General features: G+C 61.4%; 1 protein-coding gene across 2 annotated transcripts in view; it reads left to right on the forward strand.

The window, feature by feature from the left end:
• PDE2A (phosphodiesterase 2A) overlaps positions 1-18583 on the forward strand; it is a 79941-nt gene that overhangs the window by 44399 nt on the left and 16959 nt on the right. Inside the window, exons 2-5 of one of the 2 annotated variants that reach the window (XM_061442148.1) lie at positions 1670-1730; positions 16446-16535; positions 17314-17402; positions 18447-18556. In XM_061442148.1, the coding sequence (XP_061298132.1) occupies positions 1670-1730; positions 16446-16535; positions 17314-17402; positions 18447-18556 (350 nt within the window). Of the gene's footprint in view, positions 1-1669; positions 1731-2618; positions 2736-16445; positions 16536-17313; positions 17403-18446; positions 18557-18583 lie in introns of those variants that run through there. The other variant, XM_061442147.1, reaches the window with a different exon arrangement.

Raw genomic sequence — 18583 nt, forward strand, 5'->3', positions numbered from 1 at the left:
CCGGGGAGAGAGGGGTGCTGGGCACCCCACAAAGGGCCCTGCTCCCCATGGATTTCCCACCCCATCCATAAGCGAGGCTGGGGAACTGGCTGGGGAGGAGGCGCTGAGCAGCTCCTGGGAGACAAGAGGAGCAGGAGCAGCAGTGTCGTTATGGCACATCCCTCTCCTCCCTCTTTTATCTGGACACCACCCTGAGGCTCCGTGGCTTTGGGGTGGGGATGTTGGGTGATGGAGCATCCTTTTAGCACCCCTCTTCCCCCTGCACGCTGCAGTGGGGTGGTCCCAAGGGTCCCCTCTATGGCTCAGCGCATGCAGGGGAGCAGCACCCCCAAAATCCCTGGGGAAAGGATGGGGAGGGGCCATTTCCCACTGCTGGTGATGGGGGATAGGAAGATGGGGGTGAGCGGCTCCTGCACCCGTGGGGGGTAAAATCGAGGTCCCCCCTATCCGAGAAGGGGATGCTCTCTGTGATATTCCCCAGGGATGGGAGGGAAGCTGGGGTCTCTCCATACAGAGCCCTGCAGCAGAGCCACCCCCAAGCCAGGAATGGGCATCGCTGCTTACAAATGGGGTGAAGCTTCCAGTTCCCCACTGGGGAGGACTGGGGGGGGGACCCCAACCTTATCCTAGGGAACAGCCCCTAAGAAGGGGTCTGAAGAGGGGTGTTGGGGGTGATCCCCGTTGATGAAGGTGCCCCAAACCCCACCAAGGGTTCAACATGGGATTTAGGGGGGATTCCCCTTCTCTGCCTCAAAGCGACCCCCTCCGAGCCCCCCAGCCCCATAGAAGCCCGTGGAGCCGCTGTCCCGCAGTAGACGCGGTGCGGAGCAGGGCGAGGGGTTTCTATGGGGGGCTCCCCCTTACCTGCCCCATAGGAGACCCCGCCTACCCCAGAACCCCCCCACAGGGCCCTCCTCATCCCCATCGGAGCGTGTGAACGCGATGCGGAGCGGGTCGGGAGGGGACGGAGCGGGTCGGAGGGTACCCTATGGGGGTTCCCATTTATCTGCCCCATAGGGGACCCCCTCAGAGATTCCCCCCCCCCCTCCAGCCCCATAGGAGCCCGCGGGGCCGCTGCCTCGCAACGGGTGCGGTGCGGAGCAGGGCGGGGGGGGGCGGAGCGGGGCGGGGGGGGGAGGCGGTGGCGGGGCTCAGCCCTGGTCGGAGCCGGGAACCGGGATCTGGGAACCGGGATCCAGAGCCGGGAGCCGGGATCCGGAGCAGGGAGCTGGGATCAGGGATCCAGAGCCGGGATCAGGGATCCGGAGCCGAGAGCCGGGATCAGGGATCCAGAGCCGGGATCAGGGATCCGGAGCCGAGAGCCGGGATCAGGGATCCAGAGCCGGGATCAGGGATCCGGAGCCGAGAGCCGGGATCAGGGATCCAGAACCGGGAGCTGGGAGCCGGGATCCGGAGCAGGGAGCTGGGATCAGGGATCCAGAACCGGGATCCGGAGCCGGGATCAGGGATCCAGAACCGGGATCCAGAGCCGGGATCAGGGATCCGGAGCCGGGAGCCGGGATCAGGGATCCAGATCGGGATCAGGGATCCAGAACCGGGAGCCGGGATCAGGGATCCGGAGCCGGGATCAGGATCCGGAGCTGGAGCCGGGGTCCGGGATGGTGCCGGGGCTCCCGCATGTCCTCACCGCGCTCCTTCACTTTTTCAGACGGGGCCAGCAGGTTTTCCTGAAGGCGGAGGACGCCGCGCCCGGCTCCGAGGTGCTGCAGGTAGGGGCGGCGGGACCCCCCCCGGCTCACCCCATGCTCCCTTCCCATCCGATCCCCATCCCCACCGCTCCCTTCCCAAGCAGGTCCCCCGCTCCTCCTCCTCCCATCCCACCCGAGACCCCCGAGCCGCTTCCCTTCCGGACCGGATCCCCATCCCGACCGCCTCCCATCCCACCCAGGACCTTCTATCCTCATCCCTTCCCAACCGGGATCTCCATCCCGGCTGCCTCCCACCCCATCCAGACCCCCCCCGACCTGCTTCCTTTCCCAGCAGGGACCCCCAACTCACCTCCGTTCCCACCCAGGACCCCTAATCCTCCTCCCCTCCCACCCCTGATCCCCGTCCCGACCGCCTCCCATCCCACCGGGGACCTTAATCCTTCTCCCATCCCACCCTAGACCCCCATTCCAACCTCCTCTTATCCCACCCGGGACCCCTAATCCTTCTCCTTTCCCACCCACGACCCCCATTCCAGCCACTTCCCACCCCACCCAGGTCCCCTAATCCTCCTTCCATCTCCCCCAGGACCCCCATCCCGACCGCTTCCCATCCCATCCTTGACCCCCATTCCAACCTCCTCCCATCTCACTCTAGACCCCCAATCCTCCCTTCCCACCCCAGATCCAGGACCCGTGTGGGATGGATGCGCCGGGCTCTGGGGGTCCCCGGGTTTATACTGGGAGGTGGGGGTGTCCCTGTGCTCATTGCAGCGGGACCGGGGGCTGCGGGACCCCTGTTCTCATCGGGAGAGCCCTATGGGGAAACTGAGGCACGGAGCGGCCGGGGGGGGGTCCCGTGGTGGGGATGGAAGCGCCGTGTCCGTGTGTGCCCCCCCCGTGGGCTCAGGGACACGAAGAGCTCCGTGTCCCACGGAGGAAGGAGGCGGGGGGGGGGCGGAGGAAATGGGCTGGAGCGGGCGGTCCCGATCCCGATCCCGGTGTCGATCCCGGTGGATCCGCGCAGCCGGGAGCCGGGGCCGCGCCATGGGCACCCTCCAGGACACCGTGAGCCACCCGCGGGGGGGTCACCGGGAAACGGGGGGGGGGGTGTCGGTGTAAAGGGGAGGGGATCCCTATGGGGGGTTGTATGGATTTGGGGGTGCGAAGTGCTTGGGAGAGGCTGGGAATGCGGGGCTGGGGAGTTGGGGTCCCCTCTGTGTCCCCCTGCCCCGCTCTGCCGGCAGCGTGTTCCCTATGGGGCCAGTCCTAAGGTGGGAGGTGTTGAGAAGGGGGGTGCTGAGAAAGGGGGTGTCCCCCAGACCCCCCCCCAGCACCCTGCTTGAGCCCTCATCTCCCGCTTTGCACCACACTGGGGGGCAGGAGGGTGCCCCCCATCTGGTCCTTGGTGCTCCTGTGCTTCCAGACGCACCCGGATTTAGGGGGTGACTTGGGGGGGGGGGGTCCCCCAACCTGGAGCGGTTCCGTCCGTCCGCCTGCTCCTATCCCCGATCCCGGTGTCCCATGGTTTGGGGTGGGGGGGGGGGGGGGTGAGAGCCGTGTCCGTGGGGCTGGGGTTGGGATGGGAGGTTCGGGGGTCGGGGGGGCTCCAGGGTCAAGGCTGGAGCGAGGCAGAGCCATGGAGCTTTGGGAAGCGAAGGGAAGGAAACGGGAAGCAGCCGAAAGCTGCTGACGGAGGGGGAAGGAGCGGAGCGGGGCCGGTCCCTGCCCCAGGGTCCGCTGAGCCCCCTGCGAGGGTTGGGGACATCCCCGCACAGGGACAGGGGGTGGCTTCTATAGGGCAGGGCAAAGCGGCTTTGCCTATGGGGGGGGGGGGAGTCCCTCTGGGTCCCAGCACCCAACTAGAGCCATGGGGGTGCTGGGGGTATCTATGGGGGTATATAGGGCTTGGGGGTCATTGCCCCCCTCCGAAACACCCCGCTCTGGGGTGAGGCTGAAGATGTCTGTGCCTCCTCTTCCTCCCAATGCAATTATGGGCTGACTGGTCCATGAATCAAAGCCTAATTGAGGACGTGTTGGCAGCCTGGTTAAGCAGGAAGGAGCTTGGGGGGGGGGGGGTATGGTGTGCCCAGGGGTTTAGGGGTGTCCACACTGTGCCATAGGGCTGGGGGGTGTCCGCACTGCACCCACACATTGGGGAGACCCCATTTGGGTGCTCTGTCCCGTCCCGTCCCCCCCGCCCCATCATTCTACCCCCACAGGAGGTGCTGGCAGGGCTTGGGGTGCCGCGCTGTGGGGCTGCTCCTGCCTCGGTTCCCATGTGTGGGGCCGGGATCCGAGCTGGACACGGGTGCTCCAGGCGCCCATCCCGGTGCTTCCTCCCGCGGACACAAACACATCAGGCAGGGCCATAAAGGGGAGGAAAAGGGCCGAGGCTCAACAATGCGCCCAGGGCGCTTCTTTCCATGGGGCGGGGCCGGGCCGGCTTCCTCCCCACCCCACCGAGCTGGGGGGGCAGAGATAGAACCCCCATATTGGGGGGGGGGGTGTGTGCACCCCATTGCTCCCCATTGAGGGGTCCCCAACGGCTAAAGCACTGTGTGCACGGCGGCAAAAGAAGTGATGGGTTGTGGGTGCAGCATCCCCCCGTGCAGGCACTGTGTGTGCCACGGCAGTGATCTGGGGGGTGCTCAGGCTGTGGGTCCTGGTCCTCCCCTGCCCCATGGGGTCACATCGGGCTTGTGGGCACCTCCAGGCATGTGGAAGTTGGGCTGGGATGTGGGAATAGCCTGGTCATGGAGGGAGAGACATGCGGGGTGAGGATAGAGACTGGATGGATGTGGGATGCTCTTGTTGCACCCCAAGGGACGGAGATGGGGTTTGGGTGCTGCTGCTGCACCCATGCAGGGGATAACTGTGGTTTGGGTGCTGCTATCATCAGGTCGGGAGCTTGGAGGGGGGGGGGGGCTGACCATTGGAATTTGCTGGAAGAGAGGAATTTCTCGCTCCGGTCCCTCATCCATCCGCGGCTCTTTGGAACCGCACCGAGGCATTTAGCAGGGAGCTGGTGGCACTGAGTGGGGGTCAGGGTGCTCCGGGAGGGCTGGACCCACGGCTCTATTGATTCCTTGCTGGAGCATCCATGGGAACGCTCCTCCCTGCAGGATGAGGAGCCAAAGCACCTCTTGGTGGTGACTCCATGGATGTGGGATGGGGCTGGATCCTTGCTGGATGCAGCCACCTCGCTGTGGATATGGAGGGATGCAGATGGGGAGCAGGGCTGGTTCCAAGACTCCCTGTTCTTGGCTCCAGAGAGGGAATCGCTGCTCCCAGCCCGGCTCCATCGGGATGCTGCCAAATCCAGAAGCGAATCCTCCCTGGCAGCAGGAGCAGGGATTTTCTCCCTGCTTTTTGGCTCAGGCAGATCCTGTAGGTTCATCCCTGTGGCTCTGGGCATGGATTTGAGACCAGCCATAGACAAGGGCGTTAGAAAACCAGATTCCCAAACGGAATTTGGATCCATTAAGCTCCAGTGCTATAACCCTTATCCATAGGGAACCATTTAATGGGTGGGTTTGGGCTTCCTGAGTCTCAGTTTCCCCACTGGAGCAGTGAGACCCGCTCCGTTCCCAGACCCCTTCCCGGTGCCTGAGAGCTGGATCCCACATCCAAACCCTCTTTTCTATGGAACATACATGAGGTGCTGATGCCTCCGGAGCAAATTCCCTGAGGAAAGGCTCTGCCAGCCCCTGCCTCGCCCCGGAGCATTGTCCCAAATTTAATTCCTTTCCCAGCTGCAGATGGCCGGGAATTCAATTTTCCCAGATCCCATCAGAGGCTGATGAACGAGCTCCCCAGTCACTGCACACATCCCATTAGTGCTGGCTGGTGCCAGGCGGGATACGGGAATGCTGCGTCTCCTACTCCCATCCCGCTGCTCCCAGTCCCCCCATGGATTTGGCTGTCTCAGTCCATCCAAACCCCTCTCCTGCTGCGTCCCAGAGCTCCTGAAGGCTGTGCTGTGATGCTCGGAGCAGATCCAGGCCAGGGGAGCTTTGGCATGGATAATCCAGCAGGAAACGTCTAGGAATATCCTTAAATCCCAGCCGGGATGTGCTGGTGGCTGGAGGGGACAGGAAGGCTCCATGTGCCAGGGAAAACCTTCCAGGAACGCGGCATCCTGGGGATGCTCATGGTGCCAGTGCCCTGGATGGGTGATACAGGGCTGAGCGGGGTCCTTGTCCATTCCCTATGGAAACACATGGACTAATGACAGGTGAGATAGGGCTGAGTGGGGTCCTTGTCCATTCCCTATGGAAGCACATGGATTAGTGGTGGTTGATATAGGGCTGAGCAGGGTCCTTGTCCCATTCCCTATGGAAGCACATGGATTAGTGGTGGTTGATATAGGGCTGAGCAGGGTCCTTGTCCCATTCCCTATGGAAGCACATGGATTAGTGGTGGTTGATATAGGGCTGAGCAGGGTCCTTGTTCCATTCCCTGTGGAAGCACATGGATTAGTGGTGGTTGATATAGGGCTGAGCAGGGTCCTTGTCCCATTCCCTATGGAAGCACATGGATTAGTGGTGGTTGATATAGGGCTGAGCAGGGTCCTTGTTCCATTCCCTATGGAAGCACATGGATTAGTGGTGTTTGATATAGGGCTGAGCAGGGTCCTTGTTCCATTCCCTATGGAAGCACATGGATTAGTGGTGGTTGATATAGGGCTGAGCAGGGTCCTTGTTCCATTCCCTATGGAAGCACATGGATTAGTGGTGGTTGATATAGGGCTGAGCAGGGTCCTTGTTCCATTCCCTATGGAAGCACACGGACTAGTGATGGGTGATATAGGGGTGAACAGGGTCCTTGTCCCATTCCCTGTGGAAGGACATGGATTAGTGATGGATGACATGGAGCTGAGAGGGTCTTTGTCCTCTTCCTATGGAAGGACATGGATTAGTGATGGGTGACATGGAGCTGAGGGGGTCCTTGTCCCATTCCCTATGGAAGGACATGGATTAGTGATGGGTGACACGGAGCTGAGGGGGTCCTTGTCCCATTCCCTATGGAAGGACATGGATTAGTGATGGATGACATGGAGCTGAGGGGGTCCTTGTCCCATTCCTTATAGAAGGACATGGATTAGTGATGGATGACATGGAGCTGAGGGGGTCCTTGTCCCATTCCCTATGGAAGGACATGGATTAGTGATGGATGACATGGAGCTGAGGGGGTCCTTGTCCCATTCCCTATGGAAGGACATGGATTAGTGATGGATGACATGGAGCTGAGGGGGTCCTTGTCCCATTCCCTATGGAAGGACATGGATTAGTGATGGATGACATGGAGCCGAGGGGGTCCCTGTGGTGTCCCATGGGTGCAGGACACCTTGGATGCTGCCCAACCGTTTATCAGCTCCTGCCACTCATTTCCCCCTCATCTAACAGCTTCCTTCCCGATCCCTTCGGAGCGACCCCGGCCCCTTCCCGCTCCAGGCTCGTTCCCCACCGCTCCTTTGGCCGTTCCAAGCCGTGTTCCTGGGGACGGGAAATCCTCGAGGAGCGCGGCCGCGGGCCAGGGCGTTTGTCCCGCCCGACAAAGGGACATCAACAGGAAGCGCCCTTGACCGCGGCCGCCTTCCAGAGGCCGGGATGCGGGGGGATGACCCGGGGAGCGGCCCCCAGCGCCTCCCGGGACGGCAGGTTGGGAATGGTGAAACGTGGTGCGTGGTGCCCGCAGGGATGGAGGGCAACGGGAACGGACCCTGGTGCGAACAGCCCCGGGTAAGGGGTCTGTGCGGGCTGCTCGTGTAAATGCCCCGTGGAAAGACCCTGTGTAAAGACCCGGTGCAAAGTGCTCTGTGTAAGGGGTCTGTGCGAGCTGCTCGTGTAAATGCCCCGTGTAAAGACCCTGTGCAAAGACCCGGTGCAAAGTGCTCTGTGTAAGGGGTCTGTGCAAGCTGCTTGTGCGGATGCTCCGTGCCAACTGCCCTGTGCAAGTGGCCTCATGCAAACGGGCTGCGTAAAAGCCTTGTGCAAAGGGGCTGTGCAAAAGCCTTGTGTAAAAGCCTTGTACAAAGGGGCTGTGCAAAAGCCTTGTGCAAAGGGGTTGTGCAAAAGCCTTGTGTAAAAGCCTTGTACAAAGGGGCTGTGCAAAAGCCTTGTGCAAAAGCCTTGTGCAAAGGGGTTGTGCAAAGGGGTTGTGCAAAAGCCTTCTGTAAATGCCTTGTACAAAGGGGCTGTGGCAAAACCCTTGTGTAAAAGCCTTGTACAAAGGGGCTGTGCAAAAGCCTTGTGTAAAGGGGTTGTGCAAAAGCCTTGTGTAAATGCCTTGTGCAAAGGGGCTGTGTAAATGCCTTGTGCGAAGGGGTTGTGCAAAAGCCTTGTGTAAAGGGGTTGTGCAAAAGCCTTGTGTAAAAGCCTTGTGCAAAGGGGCTGTGGAAATGCAGTGTGTAAATGCCTTGTGCAAAGGGGCTGTGGAAATGCAGTGTGTAAATGCCTTGTGCAAAGGGGCTGTGGAAATGCAGTGTGGAAATGCCTTGTGCAAAGGGGCTGTGGAAATGCAGTGTGTAAATGCCTTGTGCAAAGGGGCTGTGGAAATGCAGTGTGTAAATGCCTTGTGCAAAGGGGTTGTGGAAATGCAGTGTGTAAATGCCTTGTGCAAAGGGGCTGTGGAAATGCCTTGTGCAAAGTGCCCCGTGCAAAGGGCTTTGTGCAGACGCCCTGTGAAGATCACCCCAGGCAGACCTCCCTGCGCTCAGCATCTTGTGCCAACAGCCTTTGTAAACGGCCCCTGTGAACACCTTGTGCAAACACCCTGCGCAAGCCGTTTGTGCAAGCGGCCTTGTGGAAATGGGCTTGTGCAAACACACCTTTGTAAACAGGCCCAGGCAAACGCCCGGTGCAAGCAGCCTGGGCAGCGCTCCCTGTGCAGCCCTCCCTGTGCAGCCCTCCCTGTGCAGCGCTCCCTGTGCAGCGCTCCCTATGCAGCCCTCCCTGTGCAGTGCTCCCTGTGCAGCCCTCCCTGTGCAGTGCTCCCTGTGCAGCCCTCCCTGTGCAGCCCTCCCTGTGCAGCCCTCCCTGTGCAGTGCTCCCTGTGCAGCCCTCCCTGTGCAGCCCTCCCTGTGCAGTGCTCCCTGTGCAGCCCTCCCTGTGCAGCCCTCCCTGTGCAGCCCTCCCTGTGCAGCGCTCCCTGTGCAGCGCTCCCTGTGCAGAGCTCCCTATGCAGTGCTCCCTGGGCAGCCCTCCCTGTGCAGTGCTCCCTGGGCAGCCCTCCCTGTGCAGAGCTCCCTATGCAAATGGCCTTGTGCCGGGCCCCTTGTGCAGGGTCCCTTGCGCCGGGTCCCTTGTACCTGGCCCCTTGTGCCATGCCTCTTGTGCAGGGTCCCTTGTACTGGGTCCCTTACGCCAGGTCCCTTTTGCAGGGTCCCTTGTACCGTGTCCCTCGTGCCGGGCCCCTTGTGCAGGGTCCCTTGTACTGGGTCTCTTGTACCGGGTCCCTTGTACCGGGTCCCTTGCACTGGGTCCCTTGTCCCGGGTCCCTTGCACCGGGTCCCTTGTCCCGGGTCCCTTGTACCGGGTCTCTTGTACCGGGTCCCTTGTACCGGGTCCCTTGTACCGGGTCCCTTGTACCGGGTCTCTTGTACCGGGTCCCTTGTACCGGGTCCCTTGTTCCGGGTCCCTTGTCCCGGGTCCCTTGTTCCGGGTCCCTTGTACCGGGTCTCTTGTCCCGGGTCCCTTGTTCCGGGTCCCTTGTACCGGGTCCCTTGTTCCGGGTCCCTTGTACCGGGTCTCTTGTACCGGGTCCCTTGTCCCGGGTCTCTTGTCCCGGGTCCCTTGTACCGGGTCCCTTGTACCGGGTCCCTTGTCCCGGGTCTCTTGTCCCGGGTCCCTTGTACCGGGTCCCTTGTGCCGGGTCCCTTGTACCGGGTCCCTTGTACCGGGTCCCTTGTGCCGGGTCTCTTGTGCCGGGTCCCTTGTCCCGGGTCCCTTGTACTGGGTCCCTTGTCCCGGGTCTCTTGTCCCGGGTCCCTTGTACCGGGTCCCTTGTACCGGGTCCCTTGTGCCGGGTCTCTTGTGCCGGGTCCCTTGTCCCGGGTCCCTTGTACTGGGTCCCTTGTACCGGGTCCCTTGTCCCGGGTCCCTTGTACTGGGTCCCTTGTACCGGGTCCCTTGTGCCGGGTCCCTTGTACCGGGTCCCTTGTACCGGGTCCCTTGTACCGGGTCCCTTGTGCCGGGTCCCTTGTCCCGGGTCCCTTGTGCCGGGTGCCTTGTACCGGGTCCCTTGTGCCGGGTCTCTTGTACCGGGTCCCTTGTGCAGGGTCCCTTGTCCCGGGTCCCTTGTGCAGGGTCTCTTGTCCCGGGTCCCTTGTACCGGGTCCCTTGTCCCGGGTCTCTTGTGCCGGGTCTCTTGTCCCGGGTCTCTTGTACCAGGTCCCTTGTCCCGGGTCCCTTGTCCCGTGTCCCTTGTACCGGGTCTCTTGTCCCGGGTCCCTTGTACCGGGTCTCTTGTCCCGGGTCCCTTGTCCCGGGTCCCTTGTGCCGGGTCTCTTGTCCCGGGTCCCTTGTCCCGGGTCCCTTGTACCGGGTCCCTTGTCCCGGGTCCCTTGCACGTCCCATGCAGCCGCCCAGCCCTCGGCGCCGGTCGGGTGCTGGTGAAGCCAACGCGGAGGGCAGAGGATGCTCCAAGGCCCGGGCTCGGCTCCTCCCGTCCCCCCCGCACCCAGCCCCGGGCTGGGCGTTGGGGCCGCGGGATGCAGGCGGCTCCGTGCCCGGCTGCTGCCGCATCCATCCCCTGCCACGGGGCCCGAGCAGAGGAGGGGTCCCAGGAGGGTTCCTTCCCCTTCCCGCTCATTCCCCCCCTCGGGAGGATGAGGCAATCGAGGGGCTACCCGGGGTTACCGGTTGTTGCTGCCGGGTTAGATTAAAGCGATGGCATTTGGGATGGAAAGCAGAGCCCCGAGCCGGGATGGGCAGGCGGGAGGTGGGGGGTGGCTTCCCAGCAGAGCTGGCGCTCCTTCTGTCCACCCAGCCCTCCATCCCTTTGTCCATCCATCCCTCCGTCCCTCTGTGCCTCCATCCCTCATCCATCCATCCATCCATCCATCCCTCCATCCATCCATCCATCCATCCATCCATCCATCCATCCACCCCTCTGTCCCTCTGTGCCTCCATCCCTCATCCATCCATCCATCCATCCATCCCTCCATCCATCCATCCATCCATCCATCCATCCACCCCTCTGTCCCTCTGTGCCTCCATCCCTCATCCATCCATCCATCCATCCATCCATCCATCCATCCATCCATCCATCCACCCCTCTGTCCCTCTGTGCCTCCATCCCTCATCCATCCATCCATCCATCCATCCATCCATCCATCCATCCATCCATCCATCCATCCATCCATCCATCCATCTCTCCATCCATCCATCCATCCATCCATCCATCCATCCATCCATCCATCCATCCATCCATCCACCCCTCTGTCCCTCCATCCCTCCTTCCCCCCATCCACCCTTCCATCCCTCTATCCCGCCATCCCTCTATCCTCTGTTACCCTGGACTGTGTTGCAGGGATGCAACTGGGGCAGCATCCGGGAAGCCCCCTACATATCCCCATCCCAATGGAAAGGATTCCCAGGGGAATTACATCTATGGGGCTGGGGAAAGACCCCAGACCAGCACAGGGACGGGGTGACAGGGACATCAGCATCACCCATCCCATGGCAGAGCAAAGTGGGACCTGATGCTTTCAGGAGCCTCTCCCTGCCCCGTGCCTCAGTTTCCCCACTCTGCCTGTACCGGCCCCGTTGCCAGCTCCCTGTTGCTAGCACAGAGCCAGGCCTGGGCTATATTTAACCGCTGCAGCCATGGACCATGCAACCGGAGCAGGGAGGGGGGGATCATCCCTTGGGAATGGGAGCAGGGCCTGGGGGGCTCCGGGATGAATCACAGCTCGGGGCTATTTATAACAGCACCAGATTGCTCAGCGAGTGCTTGGCCCGGGCGGCGCCTGGGGGGGGGGGGCTCGGCAGGCACCGGCTGCTGGGGCTCAGCTTGGGGGGCCCGAGGGGGCCTCGGCAATTCCCTATGGATGCTGGGGGGTGGGGAGGGATGTGGTGTCACCGTGGTGCTGGAGAGGTTGCAAAGGCGGGGGTGGATGGGGAGAAGCAATGGTGAGTGCATGGATACGGGGTAAGGAGGTCCTGGACCAGCATCTTCCTCTGCAAAGAGGATATGGGGTGGGAGAAAGGGGTGGGGAAAGGCAGAGCTGGGCATGGGAGAGGATCTGGCGTCCCTGCCTGTCCCCATGGCCCCAAACCTGGTTTGGGGATAAGCAGGGGCCTTGGGGACACAAGGATCAGGCTGGGGATACAGGAATAGGTGATGACAGGGACATAGATGTGGTTTGCCCTTTGCTGTCACACACGGGGGGATCCAAAGGCTGTGGCTGCATCCCATGGGAAGAACCCAAGGAGGGAGGATGTGAGTCCCTGCAGGGTCACCATCCCACCCCATCTGCCACCAGATATAGGCTTAGGGCAAGGAAATAACTGTGGAAACGGGGAGGGGGTCCCTACCTCAGACCCCAACTGGCTGCATCCTTCGCTCTTGAGCATCCCTATCCATTTGCTGGGATGCAGTGTGTGCCCATGGATAGGGATGGCTCCTGGGGGATGTGGGTACCAGGAAGGGATGTGATGCTGTGGACACAGAGATCTGCACACTCAGCATCTCGGATGCTCTTAATCTGATTTGGGATTTTCCCAGCTCAGGAGTGAAATGGTCCAGACGGAGCGATGTCCAGCTCCATCCCGCAGGCGATCGCTCATGCTGGGGGCTAGCGCACTAATTCACTTAGGGAATGAATTGGGATCATTTCCCTCGCGTTTCGCATTGGGAAAGGCAGGAGCTGAGCAATGAGGGTTCATGGGGAGACAGACGCCCCCGAGCTCCATTCAGTCATTCACTGGCAGCTCTTATGGCAAAGCTGGGCTGGAAGCTCAGCTGGGAGATGATTCATCTCCTCCAGGATCAGGGGCTGCTGATCCCATAGGGATGGATGCAGCAGGAGCCTGCTGCTGCCAGCACCCTCCCCACCTTTGGAGCCAGCACCCAAGGTGGGATCTGTCTGCGATGCAGATCTGCTCCCATCAGCCCAGCATCCTCAGGGACACCCAGCCCTGGGCCCCATTGCAAGGATGGGGCCCCGCATCCCTCGGGAAGGAGGATGCTCCCAGGCACTGGCTGCTCCGTGCCTCAGTTTCCCCCTGGATAAAGAGGATCCCAGTGGGTGGCAGATCCTGGATTCGAGCTCTTGCTGAGGCTAATTCCATTGCCTGGTGCCCAGCTCCCCAGAGAAGGACCCCCTTTTCCAAGCGGGATGAGCATCCCAGTGGGTACCACAATGCATTGCACCCATCTTCTGCCCGTTCCAGGGAGCTCTGACCGGTGGAAGCGTCATCCCATGGGGTAAAACCATCCCCATCCATCACCCTGGAGCATGAATCCCAAGACCTGGCACCCAGGGAGGTGAATGTGGGATCCCCACCTTCCCCACGGCAGGCGTGAGAGGAGCCTTTCTGGAGGGGAAGCCAGGATGGGATTCCTTGATTCCATAAACATCCAGGGGGTGGTGATGGTGAGGAGGGGGATTTGTCCCAGAATTTGTCCCAGAATTCCACATCCAGAATGAGTCCTTCCATGAAAAAAACATGATTTTGCTGTGGGTGTATTCCCTCCGCTGGGAAAGATGCTTTTCCATCCCAGTGGGATCCCTTGGAGCTGGAGGAGGCTGGGATAAGGTGTGTGGGGGGGTCCCCACTATTCCCTGGCTGGGTCTGGGATGCTGCTGCCGCTCTCCTAAGGGAAAAGGGAAAGAAAACCAGGTGGGAAATAAATAGGTGCCATTTTCCATAGGGAAAACTCCAGAGGTTTGGCTTTGCAGAGGGGGTCTGCGCCATGTGGGGCTGTGCTGTGCCATGGTGGTCCCATGGGACACCGGGGGTCAGTGTGGGGCCATCACTTGGGGGTCAGGCACAGTGAGAGCAGTGTCCCCGTCCCCCCAGGACAGAGCAGAGGTGACAGCAGCGCCAGGGTGGTCCTGTGGATGCTGGAGACAGGGATGGAGACTGGGACAGGGATGTGGGCGATGACAGGGATGGAGACTGGGATGGGGACAGAGAATGGGACAGGGATAGAGAATGGGACAGGGATAGAGAATGGGACAGGACAGGGATGCAGCATCCCAGCTCCTGGAGCTGTCAGTGATTCCCAGCCCCATTCCACATCCATCCCCTGCCCCCCTGGTTCTGGATGGGTCCAGGAGCTGCTGCTTGCACCCAGCCTTGGATCTCACCCCAAATCTCTCTGAGCGCCCATCTCCGGGCATCCCACTTCCAGGGGGTGTTATCCTATGGAGCAGATCCCGGGATGAGGGTGCGAGCTCTGCTCTGACAGCGGGAAGATGCTTCCCCCGCACCAGGGAAGCTGTTACCACTCCCTGCCCTCCTGGGAAGCGCTGAGATTGCTTTGCCTCCAGGGAAGTGGGATGCGGAGCAGGAACAGGCAGCAGCAGTAGCTTGACCCCATGGGATAGGTCCCGGGCTGTGATGAGCACAGTGAGTCCCAGTGACATCCCAGTGACAGGATGGGGTGACATCTCCCCGCCAGGCACTGGAGCATCCCACTGTACCAGGGAGGTGTGCCCAGCACTGATCCCAGCAAGTGTCCATGGAGCTGGGGATGGATCTGGAGAGCCCCCCCCCCCCAATCCCATATCTCCCAATTGAGCCCCCAAACTGGGATGGTGCCTGAATGGGGGTCATGGTGTTGAGCAAAACATGGGGGACCCCAAGTGTGGTCCCCAAAGGGATAGAGAAGAATCTCAGCTCATGGAAGTGCCTGGATTTGGGAAGCTGATTACATCCTTAGTTAGCTCCTTGCAGGGATGCAGATGGAATTCCAGTGCCTCTGGCCCTTGGGGATGCTCCCTGCCTGGTTTCGGGGTGCAGGGGGATGGATGCTGTGCCCGCATCCCACTGGGGAGGAAGGATGTAGTGGGTGCGTGCTGCATCCCGGTAGAGCAGGGAACCCCTCCACATCTGGAGGAGGAACTTGGGGGGATCATGGAATGGTTTGGGATGAAGGGACCTTAAAGCTCCCCCAAGCCCCAACCCCTGCCACGGGCAGGGACCCCTTCCATAGAGCAGCTTGCTCCAAGCCCCTGTGTCCAACCTGGCCTTGAGCACTGCCAGGGATGGGAATCCCAAAGTCCTTCTCTTCAGGCTGCTCCATCCTTCCCCCCAGCCTGTGTTTGTCCTGGGATTGCCTCAACCTTGCCCTTGGCATGGGGATACAGGGATCAGCCTGGCCCGAGGCCATCAGGATTCCCTGTTTATGGCAATAAATGGGATGTGTCCTGGTGGAGGCTCCGGCTGCGCGCTGAATCCCTGCTCAGCAATGAACAGCAAAGGGATGCAGAGCCCCAGACATGGGTCCACAGCATCCACAGGGATGGACAGCATGGGATAGCTGCAGGATGGAGGAGCTGGGATGGAAGCAGGAGGAGCGGGATGAATGGGATGAGTGGGACAAGCGGGATGAGCGAGACGAGCAGGATGAGCGGGATGAGTGTGATAAATGGGGTGGATGAGTGGGATGAGCAGGAGAAATGGGACAAGCAGCACAAGTGGGATGAGCAGGACTAGTGGGATAAGTGGGATGAGTAGGACCAGTGGGACAAGCAGGGTGAGTGGGATGAGTGGGATGAGTGGGATGAGCGGGATGCCCTTCCTGAGCCCCCCCGCCCCATGCATCAAACCCTCCCGCCTGCTCCCGCTGCTCTCCTCATCTCAGGAATGGCTTTTTTTAGCTCCCTCAGCTTTCCCCCCCCCCCCGCCTCCGGGGTGGGCCCCGGATTCCCGGCCCTATTAAAGCATCACCCGCATCCAGCTGCATCTGTCCATCCCCGTGCCGAGGATGCCGCTGGCATTTGATGCTCCCGGATACGCCGGGATCTGCTCCGTGTTCCCGCTGCTGAGAGCAGGGATGCTGAGCCGCCACGGAGGGACAGAGGGACGTGGGGATGGACCCACACCAAGGCCTGGCTGTATTCTACAGTGCATGTGTCTCCAGTGTGAGTAGGTGACTGGAGATGCGGCCCTGTTGGAATAACATCCGGTGTCCGAGGCTTCGGATGGAAGATCCCGCCTGGATCCGGCCTCATATCCAAGGATGCTCCCGGGATGGTCCCAGCCAGGGTGCCGGGGGTGCAGGGATGGGGACGGGGTCCGGAGGGTGGCACTGGGGCTCGGATGGAGCCTGGAGCCGCCGGAAAACAGGGATTGAAGGAAGAGCAAATCCTATGGACCAGAGCTTGGAGCTTCCACCTATTCCTGTAGCAGCATTGTCCTTGTCCTGGTGTTCCAGACAAGGGGTGGAGGCAGGAATAGAGCCCGCAGTGACATGGCCATTGACATGCCTCCTGTGTCCATCAGTGTGGCTTTAGGGCCACCGTCCCACAGAGCCAGCTCCTGGGGTCACCTCCTGCCACCCCCTGTCTCCATCCCAATGCCCCGTCCATGTCCTCCTCCACTTTTGGGAACCCCGAATCTCCTTCCCGTGTTGGACATTGCCTCAAACCAGACCTTTTCACCCCAGAATGGAGCTGGTTGAGCTGGACACCCTCTGGGTGAAGGAGGTTCTGTGCCATGGGGGGTTCCTGGGGACCGATGGGAGGAGCCGGTTCCTGGTGCCCATCCCCGTGGCCTCAGGCCCCATTAACCCCCCTGTCTCCGTGCTCTGCTCTCTCCCCAGGACGCGCTGCTGAGCCTGGGGGCTGTGATCGATGCCTCAGGCCTGAGGGACTCCCTCCGCCATGCGCTGGTCTCGCTGCTGCCTGCAGTGGTAGGTGGGGGATTCTCCGCTGGCTCGTACTGAGGTTGAGCTCCACACGGGGTGTCCTCCCCAGCCCACCTCAGTGGCCTCCCCGCAGACAGAGCCCTGGTTGCTGTGTTAGGTGTAAGCTGGCTCTTGGGGTCACCTTCCTGAGTACCAGACCCTGGTCCTCACCGGCCACCTCTCCATAGAGCTCCGAGTCCCTCAGGAGATGCAGGGTCCCTAATGACTTTGTGGCACCAGTGCTGGTGACCCTGGTGCTGGTGGCCCTTGGGCTCATGGTGACCCTGGTGCTGGTGATGGCCTTGGGATGGTGCTGGTGGCCCTGGTGCTGGTGATGGCCTTGGGATGGTGCTGGTGGCCCTGGTGCTGGTGATGGCTTTGGGATGCTGCTGGTGGCCCTGGTGCTATTGGTGACCCCAGCACTGGTGGTGGCCCTGGGGTGCTGCTGGTGTCCCTGATGCTCATGGTGGCCCTGGTGCTGCTGATAGCCCAGAGGTGCTGGTGGCCCGTGTGTGCATGGTGACCTCGGTGCCAGTGGTGGCCCTGGTGCTCAGTGCTGGGGGTGACCCCATAGAGCTGGTATTTGCGAGCATGCACATGCACGTGTGAGCACGCACAGGGCTGCACCTACATGTGTGTGCAAGCACGTGTGCAGCTCTATACACACGCATGTGCAAGCGCACGGCTGCATGTGTGCGCGCAGGGACACGTTGAGCCACGATGGGATGGGTGGGGGGGTCCCTTTGGGGGTCCCTGTGCCCCAGAGCCCCTCTCCCCCCCCCAGGAGCACGTCTACATCTACCTGCTGGAGGGGGAAACCCGACTGATCTGCGATGACCCCCCCCATGAGCTGCCAGCCGAGGGGAAGCTCAGGTGAGCCCGGCCCTTGTGTGTGCACACGCGTGTGCATGGAGGGGTTGTGTGTGCACATGTGTGTGTGCTTGGAGGGGGTGTGCACACACGTGTGTGTGTGGAGGGGGTGTGTGCGCATGTGTGTGCGTGGAGGGGTTGTGTGTGTGCATGTGTGTGTGTGGAGGGGGTGTGTGCACACGCGTGTGTGTGAAGGGGGTGCGTGCACACACGTGTGTGTGTGGAGGGGGTGTGTGCACACATGTGTGTGTGGAGGGGGTGTGTGCACACATGTGTGCGTGGAGGGGTTGAGTGTGTGTATGTGTGTGTGTGGAGGGGTTGTGTGCACACACACGTGTGTGGAGGGGGTGTGTGCACACGTGTGTGCGTGGAATGCCTGATGTCTCATGGGGACCAGCAGGCTCCGGGGCTGGGCAGACCCTTGTCCCCCCAGCCCTGCACCGTGTCCCCTCCTTGCTGCAGACCTGAGTCTGGGTGCGGGAGGTCAGGGACCTGTCCCCATCCTCATCCCATCCACACCCACAGCCTCATTCCTGTCCCCTTTCTCTTCGCCATCTCCATCCTCCTCCTTGACCCCATGCTCATTCCATCCCTGTCTCTATCCCTGTCTCTATCCCCATCCTCATGCCCTTTCCCTTTCCCTTCCCCATCCCCATTTCCATCCTCATCTTCATGCTCATCTCCATCCACCTCCTGCTCCTCATCTCATCCCCATCCCACTCTGGTCCCCGTCCTCATTCTGTGCTCCTCCCCACCTTTCTCCCACCCTTATCCCTTTTCTCCTTCCTCATTCTCATCCCCACTGCCACCCTCTTTCCATTCCCATTCCCATCCTTGTCCCCATCCTTATCCCCTTTCACATCCCCATCCTCATCCTCATCCTTGTCCCATCCCTGTCCCCTTCCTGTTGCTGTCCCTACACCCATCCCCTGGATGAGGTTGGACCCACAGGGAATTCCCTGGGTGTGAAAGAGCACGTGGAGGGCACTGGGTGTGTGCAGGGACACACATGTACCTGGGTGCCTCAGGGTGTCCGTGTCCCCGCAGGGATGCGGTGCGGAAGCAGAAGCGGCTGGAATGTGGGGGGCTGCCCCCCACCGAGCTCCCCAGCCAGCAGCTGGGACCCCTGGCAGCACCACTGGCCCCTGGAACGCAAGGTGGGTGCTGAGGTGGGGGGAGAGGGG

The sequence above is a fragment of the Pezoporus flaviventris genome, unplaced genomic scaffold, assembly GCF_033815535.1.
Source record: "Pezoporus flaviventris isolate CSIRO_AGI_PZ_B2104156 unplaced genomic scaffold, CSIRO_AGI_Pfla_v1 ptg000215l, whole genome shotgun sequence".
NCBI classification, from domain to species: Eukaryota; Metazoa; Chordata; class Aves; order Psittaciformes; family Psittacidae; genus Pezoporus; species Pezoporus flaviventris.